This window comes from Stegostoma tigrinum, chromosome 3, assembly GCF_030684315.1.
Source record: "Stegostoma tigrinum isolate sSteTig4 chromosome 3, sSteTig4.hap1, whole genome shotgun sequence".
NCBI classification, from domain to species: domain Eukaryota; kingdom Metazoa; phylum Chordata; class Chondrichthyes; order Orectolobiformes; family Stegostomatidae; genus Stegostoma; species Stegostoma tigrinum.
Genome location: NC_081356.1, coordinates 139,626,678 through 139,647,345, shown reverse-complemented (window position 1 = coordinate 139,647,345; position 20,668 = coordinate 139,626,678). Strand labels below are relative to the sequence as shown.

The 20,668-nt window shown below is 45.0% G+C and overlaps 1 protein-coding gene across 7 annotated transcripts in view; it reads right to left on the bottom strand.

Annotated features, from left to right (window-relative positions):
• LOC125450885 (WD repeat-containing protein 70) overlaps positions 1 to 20,668 on the bottom strand; it is a 167,679-nt gene that overhangs the window by 53,592 nt on the left and 93,419 nt on the right. For 4 of the 7 annotated variants that reach the window (XM_059645001.1, XM_059645005.1, XM_059645002.1 and 1 more), the window contains 2 exons: positions 18,717 to 18,832; positions 15,211 to 15,385 (listed from right to left, as the gene is read on the bottom strand). In XM_059645001.1, the coding sequence (XP_059500984.1) occupies positions 15,211 to 15,385; positions 18,717 to 18,832 (291 nt within the window). The remainder of the gene's footprint in view (positions 1 to 15,210; positions 15,386 to 18,716; positions 18,833 to 20,668) is intronic. The other 3 variants (XM_059645004.1, XM_059645006.1, XM_059645007.1) reach the window with 1 other exon arrangement.

Sequence of the window (20,668 nt, the reverse complement as noted above, 5' to 3'; positions counted from 1 at the left end):
ATGACTGGAAAGCTGGGGGTCTGAGGATGGGCATTAGAGTAGAATTCCAGGACTGCTTCTGGGAAAGGTAGGAACTGTGCAAGCTGGGCTTATGGGTAGGGTTCTTAATGAATATTTGGTCATGAAAGGAGAGAGATGATGCACACATTCAGGTTAAAGAGGGGTAGTATTAAACATTAGGTAAAATAAGCATAATGAGAAGGGTTGAACTGGAGGGATTGACCTCCTTAAGGTTAACTCGTGCACTACACGTATCTGAATCTGTTAGAGGGAGACAGAGAGAAAATCGTAGATGCTCTGAGGTTCATTTTCCAATTCACACTCCATACAGGTGAGGTACCAGAGGACTGCCACATTGTTGTTGTTTAAAAAGGGAGCGAAAGATAGGCTAAATAATTCTATGTTGTTCACTCTGACCTTGAGCATTAATGGAGTCAATACTGAGACACAGAGTTAACTCAATTAGATTGATCAGCAAAGTTTTGTTAATGAAAGGGCATGTCTTTGTGACTTCAATGAATGTTCAAAGCATGCAAAGAGGGCTGATGAGGGTAATGTAGTAGATGTGTTTACATGGATTTTTGAGGCGCACCGGACAAAGTCCCACTTGGCAAACTGGTCAGAAAAATTAAAACCCAAAGAATTCAGGGGAATAGGTTGAGTTGGATCAAAAATTGGCTCAATGAAAGGGAGCCAATTTTTTTTTCCTGAAGGGTCCAGACCGAAACGTCAGCTTTCCTGCTCCTCTGATGCTACTTGGCCTGCTGTGTTCATCCAGCTCTACACCTCGTTATCTCATTCTCCAGCATTGACAGTTCCTACTATCTCGGATAATGGTTGACACGTTTTTGCAAATTGAAAGCTGTTTCCAGTGATGGTGGTCCTTCGTTGTTTGTGGTCAATATGATAGCTTTGGAAAATTCGCAAATGGCACAAAAATGGCTGTATAGTTGATGGTAAAGATGACGCTCTCACAACGCTCTGTGCACTTAAAGTTCTTTTCTATTGACCCATGAATCAGCGTACAGATGACGCCGCAAAGGCTGCAAGATTTGTTCCTGGAATGCTGTCCTCAGTACACGTCCCTAGGAAACTGATGGTGTTTTACAGAGAACATAGAACATTACAGCACAGTACGGGCCCTTCGGCCCTCGATGTTGTGCCGACCTGTCATACCGATCTCAAGCCCATCTAACCTACACTATTCCATCTACGTCCATACGCTTATCCAATGATGACTTAAATTTACCCAAAGTTGGCGAATCTACTACCGTTGCAGGCAAAGCGTTCCATTCCCTTACTACTCTCTGAGTAAAGAAACTACCTCTGACATCTCTCCTATATCTTTCACCCCACAATTTAAAGCTATGCCCCCTCGTGCTCGCCGCAACTGTCCTAGGAAAAAGGCTCTCCCTATCCACCCTATCTAACACTCTGATGATTTTATATGTTTCAATTAAGTCACCTCTCAACCTTCTGCTCTCCAATGAAAACAGCCTCAAGTCCCTCAGCCTTTCCTCGTAAGACCTTCCCTCCATACCAGGCAACATCCTAGTAAATCTCCTCTGCACCCTTTCCAAAGCTTCCACAGCGTTCTTATAATGCGGTGACCAGAACTGTACACAATACTCCAAGTGCGGTTGCACCAGAGTTTTGTACAGCTTCACCATAACCTCTTGGTTCCAGAACTCGATCCCCATATTAATAAAAGCTAAAACACTCTATGCCTTCTAAACAGCCCTGTCAACCTGGGTGGCAACTTTCAAGGATCTGTGTACATGGACACTGAGATCTCTCCGCTCATCTACACTACCAAGAATCTTATCATTAGCCCTGTACTTTGCATTCCGGTTACTCCTACCAAAGTGCATCACCTCACACTTGTCTGCATTAAACTCCATTTGCCACCTCTCAGCCCAGCTCTGCAGATTATCTATGTCTCTCGGCAACCTACAGCATCCTTTGTCACTATCCACAACTCCACCGACCTTAGTGTCGTCTGCAAATTTACTAACCCATCCTTCTACGCCCTCATCCAGGTCATTTATAAAAATGACAAACGGCAGTGGACCCAACACCGACCCTTGCAGTACGCCACTAGTAACTGCGCTCCAGGATGAACATTTTCCATCAACTACCACCCTCTGTCTTCTTTCAGCAAGCCAATTTCCGATTCAAACTGCTATATCTCCCACAGTCCCATTCCTCCGCATTTTGTACAATAGCCTATTGTGGGGAACCTTATCGAACGCCTTGCTGAAATCCATATACACCACACCAACCAGTTTACTCTCATCTACCTGTTTGGTCACCTTCTCAAAGAACTCAATAAGGTTTGTGAGGCATGACCTTCCCTTCACAAAACCATGCTGACTATCCCTAATCAACTTATTCTTTTCTAGATGATTATAAATCCTATCCCTTATAACCTTTTCCAACACTTTACCAACAACTGAGGTAAGGTTCACTGGTCAATAATTACCAGGGTTGTCTCTACTCCCCTTCTTGAACAGGGGAACCACATTTGCTATCCTCCAGTCTTCTGGCACTATTCCTGTAGACAATGACAAGTTAAAGTTCAATGCCAAAGGCTCAGCAATCTCCTCCCTGGCTTCCCAGAGGATCCGAGGATAAATCCAATCCATCCAGGGGACTTATCTATCTTCACCCTCTGAAGGATTTCTAATACCTCTTCCTTGTGAACCTCAATCCCACCTAGTCTAGTAGCCTGTATCTCAGTATTCTCCTCGACAACAATGTCATTTTCTAGAGAGAATACTGTTGAAAAATATTCATTTAGTGCTTCCCCTATCCCCTCTGACTCCACACACAACTTACCACTACTATCCTTGATTGGGCCTAATCTTACTTTCGTCATTCTTTTATTCCTTAAATACCTATAGAAAGCCTTCGGGTTTACCCTGATCCTATCCGCCAACAACTTCTCATGTCTCCTCCTGGCTCTTCTGAGCTCTCTCTTTAGGTCTTTCCTGGCTACCTCGTAGCCCTCAAGTGCCCTAACTGAGCCTTCACATCTCATCCTAACATAAGCCTTCTTCCTCCTCTTGAACAGAGATTTCACTTCCTTCGTAAACCACGGCTCCCGCACTCTACAGCTTCCTCCCTGCCTGACAGGTACATACTTATCTCGGACACACAGGAGCTTTTCCTTGAATAAGCTCCACATTTCTAATGTGCCCATCCCCTTCAGTTTCCTTCCCCATTCTATGCTTCCTAAATCTTGCCTAATCTCATCGTAATTGCCTTTCCCCCAGCTATAACTCTTGCCCAGTGGTATACACCTATCCCTTTCCATCACTAAAGTAAACAAAACTGAATTGTGATCGCTATCACCAAAGTGAACATAGAACATAGAACATAGAACAGTACAGCACAGAACAGGCCCTTCAGCCCACAATGTTGTGCCGACCATTGATCCTCATGTATGCACCCTCAAATTTCTGTGACCATATGCATGTCCAGCAGTCTCTTAAATGACCCCAATGACCTTGCTTCCACAACTGCTGCTGGCAACGCATTCCATGCTCTCACAACTCTCTGCGTAAAGAACCTGCCTCTGACATCCCCTCTATACTTTCCACCAACCAGCTTAAAACTATGACCCCTCGTGCTAGCCATTTCTGCCCTGGGAAATAGTCTCTGGCTATCAACTCTATCTATGCCTCTCATTATCTTGTATACCTCAATTAGGTCCCCTCTCCTCCTCCTTTTCTCCAGTGAAAAGAGACCGAGCTCAGTCAACCTCTCTTCATAAGATAAGCCCTCCAGTCCAGGCAGCATCCTGGTAAACCTCCTCTGAACCCTCTCCAAAGCATCCACATCTTTCCTATAATAGGGCGCCCAGAACTGGATGCAGTATTCCAAGTGCGGTCTAACCAAAGTTTTATAGAGCTGCAACAAGATCTCACGACTCTTAAACTCAATCCCCCTGTTAATGAAAGCCAAAACACCATATGCTTTCTTAACAACCCTGTCCACTTGGGTGGCCATTTTAAGGGATCTATGTATCTGCACACCAAGATCCCTCTGTTCCTCCACGCTGCCAAGAATCCTATCCTTAATCCTGTACTCAGCTTTCAAATTCGACCTTCCAAAATGCATCACCTCGCATTTATCCAGGTTGAACTCCATCTGCCACCTCTCAGCCCATCTCTGCATCCTGTCAATGTCCCGCTGCAGCCTACAACAGCCCTCTACACTGTCAACGACACCTCCGACCTTTGTGTCGTCTGCAAACTTGCTGACCCATCCTTCAATTCCCTCGTCCAAGTGCTCACCTACTTCCAAATCTAACACCTGGCCAGACTCATTACCCAGTCCCAAATCTAATGTGGCTTCGCCCCTTGTTGGCCTATCTACATCCTGTGTCAGGAAGCCCTCCTGCACACACTGGACAAAAACTGACCCATCTATAGTACTCGAACTATAGTGCTCCCAGTCAATATTTGGAAAGTTGAAGTTCCCCCATGACAAAGACCCTGTCTCTCTCACTCCTATTGAGAATCATCTTTGCTATCATTTCCTCTACATCTCTGGAACTATTCGGAGGCCAATAGAAAACTCCCAACAGGGTGACCTCTCCTTTCCTGTTTCTAACCTCAGCCCATACTACCTCAGTTGACGAGTCCCCAGACATCCTTTCTGCAACTGTAATACTGTCCTGGACCAACAATGCCACACCTCCGCCCCTTTTACCATCTTCTCTGTTCTTCCTGAAACATCTAAAGCCCGGAACCTGCAACAACCATTCCTGTCCCTGCTCTATCCATGTCTCCGAAATGGCCACAACATCGAAGTCCCAGGTACTAACCCATGCTGCAAGTTCACTCACCTTATTCCGGACGCTCCTGGCATTGAAGTAGACACACTTCAAACCAGCTTCTTGCTTGCCAGTGCCATCTTTCTTCCCTGAAACTTTATTTCGGACCACCCTACTCTCAACCTTTTCTATACTCGAACTACAATTTTGGTGCCCAACCCCCTGCTGAATTAGTTTAAACCCACCCGAAAAGCCTTAGCAAATTTCGCCCCAGGATGTCGCTACCCCTCTGGTTCAGGTGAAGGCCATCTTGCCCCTAGAGGTCCCACCTACCCCAGAAAGAGCCCCGATTTTCCAAGAATCCAAAACCCTCCCTCCTGCACCATCCCTGTAGCCACGTGTTCAACTCCTCTCTCTCTCCCTATTCCTCGCCTCACTAGCACGTGGCACAGGCAACAAACCAGAGACAACAACTCTGTTCGTCCGAGCTCTCAGCTTCCATCCTAGCTCCCTGAATTTCTGCCTTAAATCCCCATCTCTCTTCCTACCTATGTTGTTGGTGCCAATGTGGACCACAGCTTGGGGCTGCTCCCCCTCCCCCTTAAGGATCCCAAAAACACGATCAGAGACATCACGCACCCTGGCACCTGGGAGGCAACACACCAACCGTGAGTCTCTCTCGTCCCCACAGAGCCTCCTATCTGTCCCCCTAACTATGGAGTCCCCAATGTCTAATGCTCTGCTCATCTTCCCCCTTCCCTTCTGAGCAGCAGGGACAGACTCTGTGCCAGACACCTGTGCCCTACTGCTTTCCCCTGGTAAGTACCCCCCCCAACACTATCCAAAACGGTATACTTATTGTTGAGGGGAATGGCCACAGGGGATCCCTGCACTGCCTGCCGGTTCCCTTTCCGTCCCCTGACCGTAATCCATCTGCCTTTTTCCTGTACTTGAGGAGTGACTACCTCCCTGTAACTCCTCTCAATAGCCCCCTCTGCCTTCCGAATGATCCAAAGTTCATCCAGCTCCAGCTCCAGTTCCCTAACGCGGTTTTCGAGGAGCTGGAGTTGGGTGCACTTCCAACAGATGTAGTCAGCAGGGACACTAGTGGTGACCCTTACCTCCCACATTCTGCAGGAGGAACATTCAACTGCCCTGACCTCCGTTCCCATTATTCTAAATTCCCAAGACTTAAAAAATAAAGAATTAAAAAATAAATTTGTTACCTTACCAGTCAAGCACACAGAACCTTTTTTTTGCTTAGAGGAGGAGGATGGGTGGGAGACACTACCCGGGTAGTGTTTCAGGTAACGCAACCACACAAATATATTACCTCACTTACTCAGCCGTCCTGTGTCTGCTCCTGCTCAGCATACCTCCACCTATTCTCAAGGTAAGCTTTTTACAGATTCAAAAACAGTGACTCACTACCACTCTCCTTACTGTCATCTGCAAAATTTAGATACACCACACATAGTCTGCCAACTCCAATTCATCTGTGTAAATTGTAAACAATTGAGGTCCCAACACTGATCTCTGAGGCAAACCACTGGCCGCTGACCGCCAACCAGAAAAATACCCATTTACTCCTACTGTATCAGTGATAATGGGAACTGCAGATGCTGGAGAATCCAAAACAATAAAATGTGAGGCTGGATGAACACAGCAGGCCCAGCAGCATCTCAGGAGCACAAAAGCTGATGTTATTCCAGAACCCTCACCGATGAAGGGTCTAGGCCCGAAACGTCAGCTTTTGTGCTCCTGAGATGCTGCTGGGCCTGCTGTGTTCATCCAGCCTCACATTTCGTTTACTCCTACTCTTTGCTTTCTACTGGTCAACCAAACATCTATCCATGCCAATACAATACCTGTAATACAGCGTAACTTTATCTTATGTAGCAGCCTTTAGTGTGGCACCTTGTCAAATGCCTTCTGGAAATTTGATGAACAGAGAGATCTGGGTGTTCAGGTCGATTGTTCCCTAAAGGTGACATCGCAGATCAATAGGGTGGTCAAGAAGGCATATGGCATGCTTTCCTTCATTGGGCGGGGTACTGAGTACAAGTGTTGGCAGGTCATGTTGCAGTTGTATAGGACTTTGGTTCGGCCACATTTGGAGTACTGTGTGCAGTTCTGGTCACCACATTACCAAAAGGATGTGGATGCTTTGGAGAGGGTGCAGAGGAGGTTCACCAGGATGTTGCCTGGTATGGAGGGTGCTAGCTATGAAGAGAGGTTGAGTAGATTAGGATTATTTTCATTAGGAAGACGGAGATTGAGGGGGGACCTGATTGAGGTCTACAAAATCATGAGGAGTATAGACAGGGTCGATAGCAAAAAGCTTTTTCCCAGAGTGGGGGATTCAATTAGTAGGGGTCATGAGTTCAAAGTGACAGAAGGTAAGTTTAAGGGAGATCTGCGTGGAAAGTTCTTTACTTAGAGAGTGGTGGGCGCCTGGAACACGTTGCCAGTGGAGGTGGTAGACGCAGACATGTTAGCGTCTTTTAAGATATATTTGGACAGGTACATGGATGGGCAGGGAGCAAATGGTCACAGACCGTTAGAAAATAGATGACAGGTTAGACAGAGGGTCTTGATCGGCGCAGGCTTGGAGGGCCGAAGGGCTTGTTCCTGTGCTGTAGGTTTCTTTGTTGTTTCTTTGTTTTGAAATCTAGATACACTACATCCACAGGTTCCCCAATGTCCACCATGCAAGTAATGTCTTCAAAGGATTCCACCAAATTAGTTAAACATGACCTATCCTTCATGAACCCATGCTGGGTATTCCCAATGGGACAATTTATACCCTGATGTCTTGCTAGTTCCTCCTCAATGACAGATTCAAGCATTTCCCCACAACCAAACTTAAGCTCACTGGCCTGCAGTTATCAGCTTTTTGTCAACTTCCTTTTTTAAACAGTGGAATCACATTGGCTGTTTTCCAATCTGCAGGAACCACCCCAGAGTCCAGTGAATTTGGTAAATAATTACTAGTGCATTTGCTATTTCCCCAATCACCTCTTTTAGTGCCCTGGGATGCATTTCATCAGGGCCAGGAGACTTGTCTAACTTTAGCCCCATTAGCTTGCTCCAAACAGCCTCCTTAGTGATAATAATTGTTTCTAGGTCCTCACCTGCTATAACCTTCTTGCCATTAGTTTTCAGCATGTTATTTGTGTCTTCCACTGTGAAGACCAACACAAAATAACTGTTTTGTTGATGAGGCCTTCTCATCCTCTAAAGGGCGAGTGTTTACCTTCGCCACTCTTTTACATAGAACATAGAACATAGAACATAGAACAGTACAGCACAGAACAGGCCCTTCAGCCCACAATGTTGTGCTGACCATTGATCCTCATGTATGCACCCTCAAATTTCTGTGACCATATGCATGTCCAGCAATCTCTTAAATGACCCCAATGACCTTGCTTCCACAACTGCTGCTGGCAACGCATTCCATGCTCTCACAACTCTCTGTGTAAAGAACCCGCCTCTGACATCCCCTCTATACTTTCCTCCAACCAGCTTAAAACTATGACCCCTCGTGTTAGATATTTCTGCCCTGGGAAATAGTCTCTGGCTATTTACATACTTACAGAAAATTTTGCTGCTTGTTTTTATATTCTGAGCTAGCTTACTCTCATTATCTATCTTACTTTTCTTTATAATTTTTATGTGGCTTTCTGTTGGCCTTTAAAGATTTGCCAGTCTACTAGTTTCCCAGAGCTCTTTGCTTTTTTATATTTTTTTTTCCAACCTGATACTTTCCTTTATTTCCTTAGACATCCATGGCTGGCTCTCTCTTTTGCTACAGTTCTTCCTTATAACTGGAATATACTTCTGCTGAGCACTGTGAAAAATTGTTCTGAAAGTCCTCCACTGTTCCTTGATTGACCCACCATAAAGTTTTTGCTCCCATTCAACCTTAGCTAACTCGTCGCTCATTCCTTCATAGTCTCCTTTGTTTAAGCACAGGACATAGGTCTTGGATTTAACCTTCTCACGATCCAGCTGTATTTTAAATTGGACCATACTGTGATCACTCCTTCCAAGAGGATCCCTAACTGTGAGATCATTAATTATTCCAGTCTCATTACACAGGACTAGATTTCGGATAGCTTGCTCCCTCATGGGTTCCATTAGATATTGTCCAAGGAAATTATCACTGATGCATTCTATGAACCCCTCCTCAAGTCTGCCATGACCGACCTGGTTTGGCCAATCAATATGTAGATTAAAATCCCACATGATAATTGCTGTACCATTTTTACATGCATTAGCTATTTCTATGTTTATTGCTCACCCCCCACGATGTCCTTATTTGGTAGCCTATAGACCACACCTATCAGTGACTTCTTCTCCCTGCTATTCCTAATTTCCACCCAAATGGATTCAATGTTTGGTTCAGTAGAATCTATACCATCTCTCACTACTGCCCGCTATCATCCTTAAAAATCAGAGCAACACCACCTCCCTTACCTTCCTGTCTGTCCTTCTAAACAGTTTGATAACCCTGGATATTTAACTCCCAGTCATGAACATCCTGTAACCATGTCTCTGTAATGGCCACGAAATCATACCCATTTGTCATTATTTGCACCGACAACTCATCCACCTTGTTTCGAATGCTCCGAGCATTCAGATAAAGTGCCCTGATACCAGTTTTTGCAAACTTATTTTTGGATCCTAACACCTCCATTAATAACAGCTCTTGAGTTCGCCTTCCCTTTAACTTCTTTCCTGATTTTCAATGGACTTGAAGCTTCCTCGTACACCTGCTAACCTGGTGCTTTGCCTTACATTAATTGTTATTCTCTCTCCAAGCTCGCTTCTCCCTTCCCCCCTACTTAAAGTCCTATTAACCACCCTATTTACTCTTTTTGCCAGAACACTGGACCCGGCCGTGTTCAGGAGGAGTCCATCCCAGCAGTATAGATCCCTCCTGTCCCGGAACTGATATCAGTGCCCTATGAAAAGGAAACCCTCTTTTCCACACCAGTCTTTTAGCCACGTGTTTACTTCCCTGATCCTCGCCTCCCTATGCCAATTTGCACGTGGCTCAGGCAGCAATCCACAGATTACGACCCTTGAAGACCTGTTTTTAATTTTGTTCCTAGCTTTTCATAATCCTGAAACAGGTCTTTTTTCATAGTCCTGCCTATGTTGTTGGTACCAACGTGAACCACAACAACTGCATCCTCCACGTTCCCCTCCCTCTCTAGTATCCTCTCAAGCCAGTCAGAGATGTCTCGCACCCTGGCAACAGGCAGGCAACACACCATGTGGGATTCTCTATTCTGCTTGCAAAGGATACTGTCTATCCCCCTGATTATGGAATCCCCTAAACTACAATCTGTCTTCTTGCTCCCCCCTCTTGAATGGCCTCCTGGACCTGGTGCCATGGTCAGTTGACTCAAAGGTGGTGTTTGGCATGCTTGCCTTCATTGCTCAAACCACTGAGTATGAGAGTTGGGATGTCATGTTGCAGTTGAACAGGACACAGGTGAGGTCATTTTTCGAGTTCAGTTTGGGTTAACGTGCTATAGGAAGGATATTATTAAATTGGAAAAGGTGCTGAATAGATTTACAAGGATGTTCCCAGGACTGGAGGGTTTGAGTGATAAGGAAAGGCCAGATAGGCTGGGACATTTTTCACTGGAGCGTAGGAGGTTGAGGGGTGATCTTGAAGAGGTTTATAAAATGAGAGGCATAGATAAGATAAATATCAAAGGTCCTGTCCCTAGGGTAGGGGATTCACAACTTTAAGGTGAGAGGAGAAAGAGTTAAAAGGCACCTGAGGGGCAACATTTTTGCTCAGAAGGTAGTTTGTATGTGGAACGAACTTCCAGAGGAAGTGGAAGACGCCGGTACAGATACAATATTTAAAAGACATTTGGATCGTTAAGTGAGTAGGAAAGCTTTAAGGGATATGGGCTAAATGCAGGTAAGAGGGACTAGTTCCGTTTAGGAAACTTGGGTGGCATGGATGAGTTGGATCGAAAAGTCTGTTTCTGTACTGTATGACTCTATTCTGTCAGTTTCAATGAGACTTCCACCCCCTTGCCATTCTTCTAAACTTCACTGAGTACAGAACCAGAGTCTTCAAATGTTGCTCATATAGTAAGCCCTTTATCCCTGGGATCATTCTTATAACCTCCCTGGATCCCCTCCAATTCTAGCATATTCTTTCTTAGATATGAGGCCCAAAATTGCACATAGTGTTCCAGATGCGGTCTGATTAGAGCCTTATACAGCTTCAGCAGTATACCTCTGTTCTTGTATTTGAACCCACTTGAAATCAACGCCAACATCTGCATTTGGGAAAGCATGACCTAATTAAGGACAGTCAACATCACTTTGTGTGGGGCAGTTGGTGTCTTACTGACTTGATTGATCTTTCTGAGAATGTGACAAAGGTGGTTGATAAGAGTACAGCAGTGGATATTGTCTACTCGGAATTTAGTGAGGCTTTTGGCAGGGACCCTCATGATAGGCTCATCGAGTAGATTAAGGTGCATGGAATCCACCGTGACTTGGCCATTTCAATTCAGAATTAGCTTGTCCATAGAAGACAGAGGGTAATAGTGGAAGGACGTTCTTCTGGCTGGAGGTCTGAGAGTAGTGGTGTTCAGCAGGGATACATATTGGCACCTCTGCTGTCAATGACATATACAAGTGATTTGGATGAAATAGTAGATAGGTGGGTTAGTAAGCTTGCAGTCAACACAAAGATCCCGGGAGTTGTGAATGGTATAGAAGGCTGTCAAAGGATACAGTAGGATATGGATTGTTTGCAGATATGGACAGAGAAATGGCAGATGGAGTTTAATCCGAGCAAGTGTGGGCTGTTGCACCTTTGGAAGATCAAATGTTTAGGCAAAGTTTATAGTTAATAGCAGGATCCTGAACCGCATTGATGTATTCAGGGATCTTGGGGTCCTAAGCCACAGGTCCTTAAAAGTGGCCACCGAAGGAGATAGAGTGAGAAAGAAGTTGTACAGCATGCTTGCCTTTACTGGTTGGAGCACTGAGTACAAGAATCAGCATGTTGTGTTGCAAGAATTCTTTAGACTTTGGTTAGGCCACACTTAGAGTAATGCATTCAATTCTCAATGTCACGTGAGTGAAAGGATCCAGAGACTTTGGAGAAAGAGCAGGTAAAGATTATCAAGACGTTGCCTGGATTTGACAGTATGAGCTATAAGGAGAGGCTGGACAAGCTAGACTTTTCTCCAGGGTGCTGGAAGATGATAGGAGATCTGATAGAAGTTTGTAAAATTATGACTGGCATAAATAGGGTTGACCCTCGAATTGAATTTGTAGACCTCAATCAGGTCTCCCCTCAACCTCTGTCTTTCTAATGTAAATTATCCTAATCTACTCAACCTCTCTTCATAGCTAGTGCCCTCCATTACAGGCAACATCCTGGTGAACCTCCTCTGCACCCTCTCCAAAGCATCCACATTCTTCTGCTAACATGGCAACCAGAACTGTACACAGTATTCCAAATGTGGTTGAACCAAAGTCCTACACATCTGTAACATGACCTGCCAACTCTTGTACTCAGTACCCCCTCCAATGAAGGAAAGCATGCCGTATGCCTTCTTGATCACTCAATCCGCCTGCATTGCCATTTTCAGGGTAGAACAGACCTGAAAACCCAGATCTCTCTGTGCATCAGTTTTCCCCAGGGCTTTTCCATTTACCGTATAGTTCACTCTTGAATTAGATCTTCCAAAATGCATCACCTTGCATTTGCCTGGATTGAACTCCATCTGCCATTTGTCCACTCAACTCTCCAATCTATCTATATTCTGCTGCAATCTCTGACAGTCCCCTTCAATATCCGCTACTCCACCAATCTTAGTGTCATCTGCAAACTTGCTAATCAGACCATCTATACCTTCCTCCAGATCATGTACAAAACTGTACAAAACTCTGGTGCGGCCGCACTTGGAGTATTGTGTACAGTTCTGGTCACCGCATTATAAGAAGGATGTGGAAGCTTTGGAAAGGGTGCAGAGGAGATTTACTAGGATGTTGCCTGGTATGGAGGGAAGGTCTTACGAGGAAAGGCTGAGGGACTTGAGGCTATTTTCGTTAGACAGAAGAAGGTTGAGAGGTGACTTAATTGAGACATATAAAATAATTAGAGGGTTAGATAGGGTGGATAGGGAGAGCCTTTTTCCTAGGATGGTGACGGCGAGCACGAGGAGGCATAGCTTTAAATTGAGGGGTGAAAGATATAGGACAGATGTCAGAGGCCGTTTCTTTACTCAGAAAGTAATAAGGGAATGGAACGCTTTGCCTGCAACGGTAGTAGATTCGCCAACTTTAGGTACATTTAAGTCATCTTTGGACAAGCATATGGATGTACATGGAATAGTGTAGGTTAGATGGACTTCAGATTGGTTGGCACAACATTGAGGGCTGAAGGGCCTGTACTGTGCTGTAATGTTCTATGTTCTATGTTCTAAGCGTAGGTGTTCTGCAAAGCGGTCCCCAAGGCGCACAGACCTCTACGTCTCTGTAATGTTCTATGTTCTATATTCTATCATTTATGTATATCACAAACAACAGTGGTCCCAACAAGGATCCCTGTGGAACACCACTGGTCACCGTTCTCCATTTTGATTAACTCCCTTCCACTACAACACTGTCTCCTGTTGCCCAGCCGGTTCTCTATCCATCTAGCTAGTACACCCAGGACCCCATGCGACTTCACTTTGTCCATCAGCCTACCATGGAGAACCTTATCAAATGCCTTTCTGAAGTCCATGTATATGACATCCACAGCCCTTCCCTCATCTATCAACTTTGTCACTTCCTCAAAGAATTTGATCAAAATCTTTCTCCCAGAGTTGAAAGTATTTATGGTAAAAGGGGCAAGTTGAAGGTGATGTGAAAGGCAATTTTTTTTTTACACAGAGTGGTAGACATCTGGAACACGCTACCAGGGGTAGTGGTGGAGGCAAATATGAAAGGGGTGCTTAAGGGGCTTTCAGATAAGGACGTGGATAAGCAAGAATGGAAGGATATGGACCAAGGGCAGACAAAAGGGTTTAGTTTAATTTGGCGTCATGCTCAACACAACATTGTGGGCCAAAAGGCCTGTCCTGTGCAGTGTTGTTCAATTTGCATTTCGCTTCTTGACTGCCAACCGAACCTGCATGTTACCTTTCAGAGAATCCTGAACTAGCACAAATCCCTTTGTGTTCCAGATTTCCGAAGCCTTTCCCCGTTTAGAAAATTATCTATGTCTCTATTCTTCTGACAAAAGTACATAAACTCACACTTTCCCACACTGTATTCCGTCTGCCATTTCTTTGGCCACCCTCCTAGATTGTGCAAGTCTTTCTGCAATCTCCCCACTTTCTTAACACTACCTGCCCCTCTACCTACCTTTCTGACATATGCGTACTTAGCAAACGACACACTCAGTTCCTTTGTTCAAATTGCTGATGTATAGCACGAATAATTGTGGTCCCAACGCTGATCCCTACAGAATTCCATTGGTCACCCACTGCCATCCCGAAAAAGATCCCTTTATCCCTCTGCCAGTCAGTCAATCACCTTTCCATGCCAGTTATTGCCTTCTGTAGTGAGCTTGGCACCATATGGGGAAAACTGTCATTTATACAGATGATTTGGATGTGAATACAGGAGGAATGGTTCTATGCAAAGGGTGGTTCACATGTGATATGAACTTCGTGAGGAAAGGGTGGATGTTGGTACAATTACAACATTTAAAAGACATTTGGATAAGTACATGAATAGGAGTGGTTTGGAGGAATATGGGCCAGGAGCAGGTAGGTGGGACTAGTTTAGTTTGGGATTAAGTTCAGCATGGACTGGTTAGACCAAAGGGTTCGTTTCCATGCTGTATGACTCTGTGTGTATAAGAGGTGACGCATAAAGCTAAATAAACCCCTGACTAACTCGGTCAATTTGACATTCCCACTTGGCATAAAGATTACAACACCAAAACTGATGGCATAGGGGACAGTGAAAGTTATCTGAGAGCAGAGTGGGACCTTGATCAGATCGGCCACTGGGCCAAGGAGTGGCAGATCGAGTATAATTTAGATAAATGTGATGTGCTGCATTTTGGTAAGGCACATCAGGGTACTTAATGATAGGGTCCTGGGGAGTGTTGCCGAACAGAGAGGCCTTGGGGTGCAGGTTCATAGCTCCTTGGAGGTGGAATCACAGGCTGACAAGGTAGTGAAGGCGGCATTTGGTACACTTGTCAGTACAGTGTGGAGCTGGAGGAAAACAGCAGCTCAGGCAGCATCGGAGTAACAGGAAAGTTGAAGTTTCAGGTTTACACTCTTCATCAGGATTTGGAGGAGGGGAAAGTGTACTCCTCTACCCCAGTCAGGTGCAGTGAAGATAACATGTGAGCTACTGTTGGACAAAGTGACACTCACGTTGAGGTTCCGGTCCCATATCTGAATAGAACCATCCTGACACGCAGCTGCAATTAACTTGCCATCTCTGCTGTACACGCATGTGGTGGGAATGACTCGCTTCCCTTGAACGGAACGTGGCTTGAAAATACTTTTGTGTTTCTTCTCAGTGTTCATGTCCCAAGTGCGCACTGTTCTGATAACAAAGAAGGAAGAGTTAGTCCCATCTCCTTCCCCACTCTACTGCAGCAGTGATATTAGCATGAATACTGTGACACTACTCCATAGGGTCAGTGATATTAGCATTAATTCCCCTACACCACTCTACTGGAGCAGTGACATTAGCATTGAACGCCTCACTACTCCACTGGGGCAGTGATATTAGCATTAATGTCCCTGCATCATACTGACCAGAAGCCCAGAGTAGGAATGCCATGTGAGGCTCAAATGTAGTAATAGGGAGCTGGACCATACTGACAGACATTGGACAGGTGATAGCCAAGTGTTATCATCACGTTTGAATCCTGCCGTGATAGATGGTGGAATGTGAATTCAATAATAATCTGGAATTAAGAATCTAGTGATATGCATGAAACCATTTCCAATTATCAGGAAAACCCATCAAGTTCACTAATGTCCTTTAGAGAAGGAAATCTGCACTCTCGACCGGATCTGGCCTACATGCAACTCCAAACAGCAATACGGTTGACTTTTAACTGCCCTCTGAGTAATTCAGGGAACAAATGCTGGTCCAGTAACATGAAAAATCCTATCAATGAGTTAAACACAATTGAGACATTCAATGAAATGGTAACACAAGATAAAATGTAGTCTTTTAGCAAAAGTTTGTCGGGTAGCAATTTCACCTCAGAGACAGGAGACGTGGGTTCAGAACTCCCTTCAAAGAATTGAGACTGGGTAAATTTGATCACTCTCCCAAGTGCTGATCAACTTCAACATCCATCAAAATAAAAGGATCAAAGAACAGAGGGGGTTGACAGGAAAATAGAAGCCACTATCAGATCATCTATCCTTATCAAACAGAACAGCAGGTGCAAGAGAACAAAAGAGTTGCGCTATATTTGGGTCAGAGATTAAGAAGTGACCAGGTGTAATTATGCACCAAGACTTCATTGAAAGATCTCAGTAAACAAGAGAAACCGTGGCAGAAAAAGCCAGCGTCAGTGTGACAGTAGATCTGAATAGCTGAATAGCCATAAGTTTTACAATACTGATGGACAAAGATGAGAGTGGTCCTAAACGAAGAGTTCTAAAGTGGGGGAAGGATAACTATGCCAAAATTTGGCAGGATCCGGGGAATGTAGATTGGGACAAACGGTTTGAAGGTAAATCCACATTTGATATGAGGGAAGCTTTTAAAGAGAGGTTGATTAGCGTGCAGGAGAGACATGTTCCTACGAAAATGAGGGATAGAAAGGGCAAGATTAGGGAACTATGGATGACAGGTGAAATTGTGAGACTAGCAAAGCAGAAAAAGGAAGCATACATAAGGTCTAGGTGACTGAAGACAGACAACGCTTTGGAAGAATATCGGGAATGTAGGGCGAATCTAAAATGACGAATTAAGAGGGGTAAAAGGGGACATGAGATATCTTTAGCAAACATGGTTAAGGAAAATCCCAAAGCCTTTTATTCATATATAAAGAGCAAGAGGGTAACTAGAGAAAGGATTGGCCCACTTAAGGACAAAGAACGAAAGTTATGCGCTGAGTCAGAGAAAATGGGTAACATTCTTAACAAGTACTTTGCATCGGTATTCACCAAGGAGAGGGACATGACAGATGTTGAGGTTACGGATAGATATTTGATTACTCTAAGTCAAGTCGGCATAAGAAGGTAGGAAGTGTTGGGTATCCTAAAAGGCATTAAGGTGGACAAGTTCCCAGGTCCGGTTGGGATCTATCCCAGGTTGTTGAGGGATGTGAGCGGAAATAGCCGGGGCCTTAACAGATATCTTTGCAACATCCTTAAACACGGGTGAGGTCCCGGAGGACTGGAGAATTATTAATGTTGTGCCCTTGTTTAAGAAGGGTGGCAGGGATAACCCAGGTAATTATCGACCGGTGAGCCTGACATCAGTGGTAGGGAAGCTGTTGGAGAAGACACTGAGGGATAGGATCTATTCCCATTTGGAAGAAAATGGGCTTATCATTGATAGACAACATGGTTTTGTGAGGGAAGGTCATGTCTTACCAACTAAACAGAATTCTTTGAGGAATGTGACAAAGTTGATGGATGAAGGAAGGGCCATAGATATCATATACATGGACTTCAGTAAGGCGTTTGATAAGGTTCCCCATGGCAGGCTGATGGAGAAAGTGAAGTCGCATGGGGTCCAGGGTGTGCTAGCTAGATGGATAAAAAACTGGCGAGGCAACAGGAGACAGAGAGTAGTAGTGGAAGGAGGTTTCTCAAATTGGAGAACTGTGACCAGTGGTGTTCCACAGGGATCTGTGCTGGGATCACTGTTGTTTGTGATATACGTAAATGATTTGGAGGAAGGTATAGGTGGTCTGATGAGCAAGTTTGCAGATGACATAAAGATTGGTGGAGTAGCAGATATTGAAGGGAGCTGTCAGAGATTACAGCAGAATGTAGATAGATTGAAGAGTTGGGCAGATAAATGGCAGATGGAGTTCAATCCAGGCAAATGCGAGGTGACGCATTTTGGAAGATCTAATTCGAGGGTAAATTATACAGTAAACAGAAAAGTCCTGGGGAAAACTGATGTTCACAGAGATCCAGGTGTTCAGGTCCACTGTTCCCTGAAGGTGGGAACGCAGGTCAATACAGTGGTCAAGGCGGCATAAGGCATGTTTTCCTTCATCGGACAAGGCACTGAGTACAAGAGTTGGTAGGTCATGTTACAGTTGTATAAGACTTTGGTTCGGCCACATTTAGAATACTGCGTATAGTTCTGGTCGCCACATTACCAAAAGGATGTGGATGCTTTGGAGAGGGTGCAGAGAAGGTTCACCAGGATGTTGCCTGGTATGGAGGGTGCTAGCTATGAAGAAAGGCTGAGTAGATTAGGATTATTTTCATTAGAAAGATGGAGATTGAGGGGGGAACCTGATTGAGGTCTATAAAATCATGAGGGGTATAGACAAGGTGGATAGCAAGAAGCTTTTTCCCAGAGTGGGGGACTCAATTACTCGGGCTCATGAGTTCAAAGTGAGAGGACGGAAGTTTATGGGAGATATGCGTGGAAAGTTCTTTACGCAGAGAGTGGTGGGTGCCTGGAACGCATTGCCAGTGGAGGTGGTAGACGCAGACACGTTAGTGTCTTTTAAGATATATTTGGACGGGTACATGGATGGACGGGGAGCAAAGGGATACAGACCCTTAGAAAATAGACGACAGGCTAGACAGAGGATCTGGATCGGTGCAGGCTTGGAGGGCTGAAGAGTCTGTTCCTGCGCTATAATTTTCTTCATTCTTTGTTCTAACCCAGAAGAGGCAGAGATGGAGGAGTAAGTGCTCATCCTTTGGGGCCTCACATTCACCTGCTGAATTGGGTTGATCTCCCATCAATCAGGGCCTTGGCATCCAGCTGCCTATGTTTCCACCTCAAACCTGCATCAGGAAGCAGTTGTCCGAATTCCAGCCCTCTCTCACCGCTCTGTCGTGAAAAGAGTGGAAGCAGGAATTGTCAGGAAAGAGCAAGTATCACAAAGGCAAGAAATGGCCCATTCATGATTTCCACCTCCAGAACGTAAATCCACTCTGCATATAGAACATAGAACACAGAACACAGAAAAGTACAGCACAGTACAGGCCCTTCAGCCCACGATGTTGTGCCATGGAATAATCCTAATCCAAAAATAAAATAACCTAACCTACATTCCCCTCAATTCACTGCTGTCCATGTGCATGTCCAGCAGTCGCTTAAATGTCACTACTGACTGTGCTTCCACGACTACCACTGGTAAACTATTCCATGCGCTCACAACTCTCTGGGTGAAGAACCTCCCTCTGACGTCTCCTCTATACTTTCCTGCTAACACCTTAAAACTATGACCCCTCGCGGCAGTCAATCCTGTCCTGGGGAAAAGTCTCTGGCTATCGACTCTATTCATGCCTCTCATTACCTTGAACACCTCAATCAGGTCACCTCTCTTCCTCCTTCTATCCAGAGAAAAGTCCAAGCTCAGTCAACCTCTCCACGTAAGATAAGCCCTCCAGTCCAGGCAGCATCCTGGTAAACATCCTGTGCACCCTCTCCAAAGCATCCACATCTTTTCTGTAATAGGGCGACCAGAACTGGACACAATATTCCAAGTGTGGTCTCACCAGGGTTTTGCAGAGTTGCAGCATAACCTTGTGGCTCTTAAACTCCATCCCCCTATTAATGAAAGCCAAAACACCATATGCTTTCTTAACAACCTTATCCACTTGGGTGGCAACTTTGAGGGAGCTATGCACTTGAACACCAAGATCCCGCTGTTCCTCCACACTGCCGAGAATCCTGCCTTTAATCCTATATTCATCATTTAAATTCGACCTTCCAAAATGCATCACTTTGCATTTATCCAGGTTGAACTGCATCTGCCATTTCTCAGCCCAGCTCTGCATTCTGTCAATGTCTCGCTGAAGCCTGCAATAGCCCTCGATACTATCAATGGCACCTCCAACCTTTGTGTCATCAGCAAACGTACTAACCCACCCTTCAAACTCCTCATTCAAGTCATTTATAAAAAATACAAAGAGCAGAGGCCCAAGAACAGAGCCCTGTGGGACACCACTCAGCACTGACCTCCAGGCAGAATACGTACCATCTACAACCACTCTCTGCCTCCTGTCAGTCAACCAATTCTGAATCCAGACAGCCAAATCACCCTGTATCCCATACCTCCTGACTTTATGAACGAGCCTGCTGTGGGGAACCTTATCAAATGCCTTGCTGAAGTCCATGTACACCACATCCACTGCTCTACCCTCGTCAACCTGTCTTGTGACTTCCTCAAAGAACTTAATAAGATTTGTAAGGCAATGACCAGCCCCTCACAAAGCCATGCTGACTCTTTTTAATCACGCTATGCTTTTCCAAATTGTCATAAATCCTATCCTTCAGAATTCTTTCCAAAACCTTGCTAACACAGACGTAAGACTGACTGGTCTGTAATTTCCAGGGATTTCCCTATTCCCTTTCTTGAAAGGAGGAACAACATTTGCCTCCCTCCGATCTTCCGGTACAACTCCCGTGGAGAGTGAGGAAGCAAAGATCTTCACCAGCGGCTTAGCAAGCTCCTTTCTCGCTTCCCAGAGCAACCTAGGATAAATATGGTCTGGCCCAGGGGACTTATCAATCTTAATGTTTGCCTCAATTTCCAGCAGATCAACTTCCTCAATCTCGATCTGTTCAAGCCTGTTTTCCTACTCCTCAAAGTTCTCCTTCACAAGAAGGTCCCTTTCCTTAGTGAAAACCGAAGCAAAAAAACTCATTTATGGCTTCCCC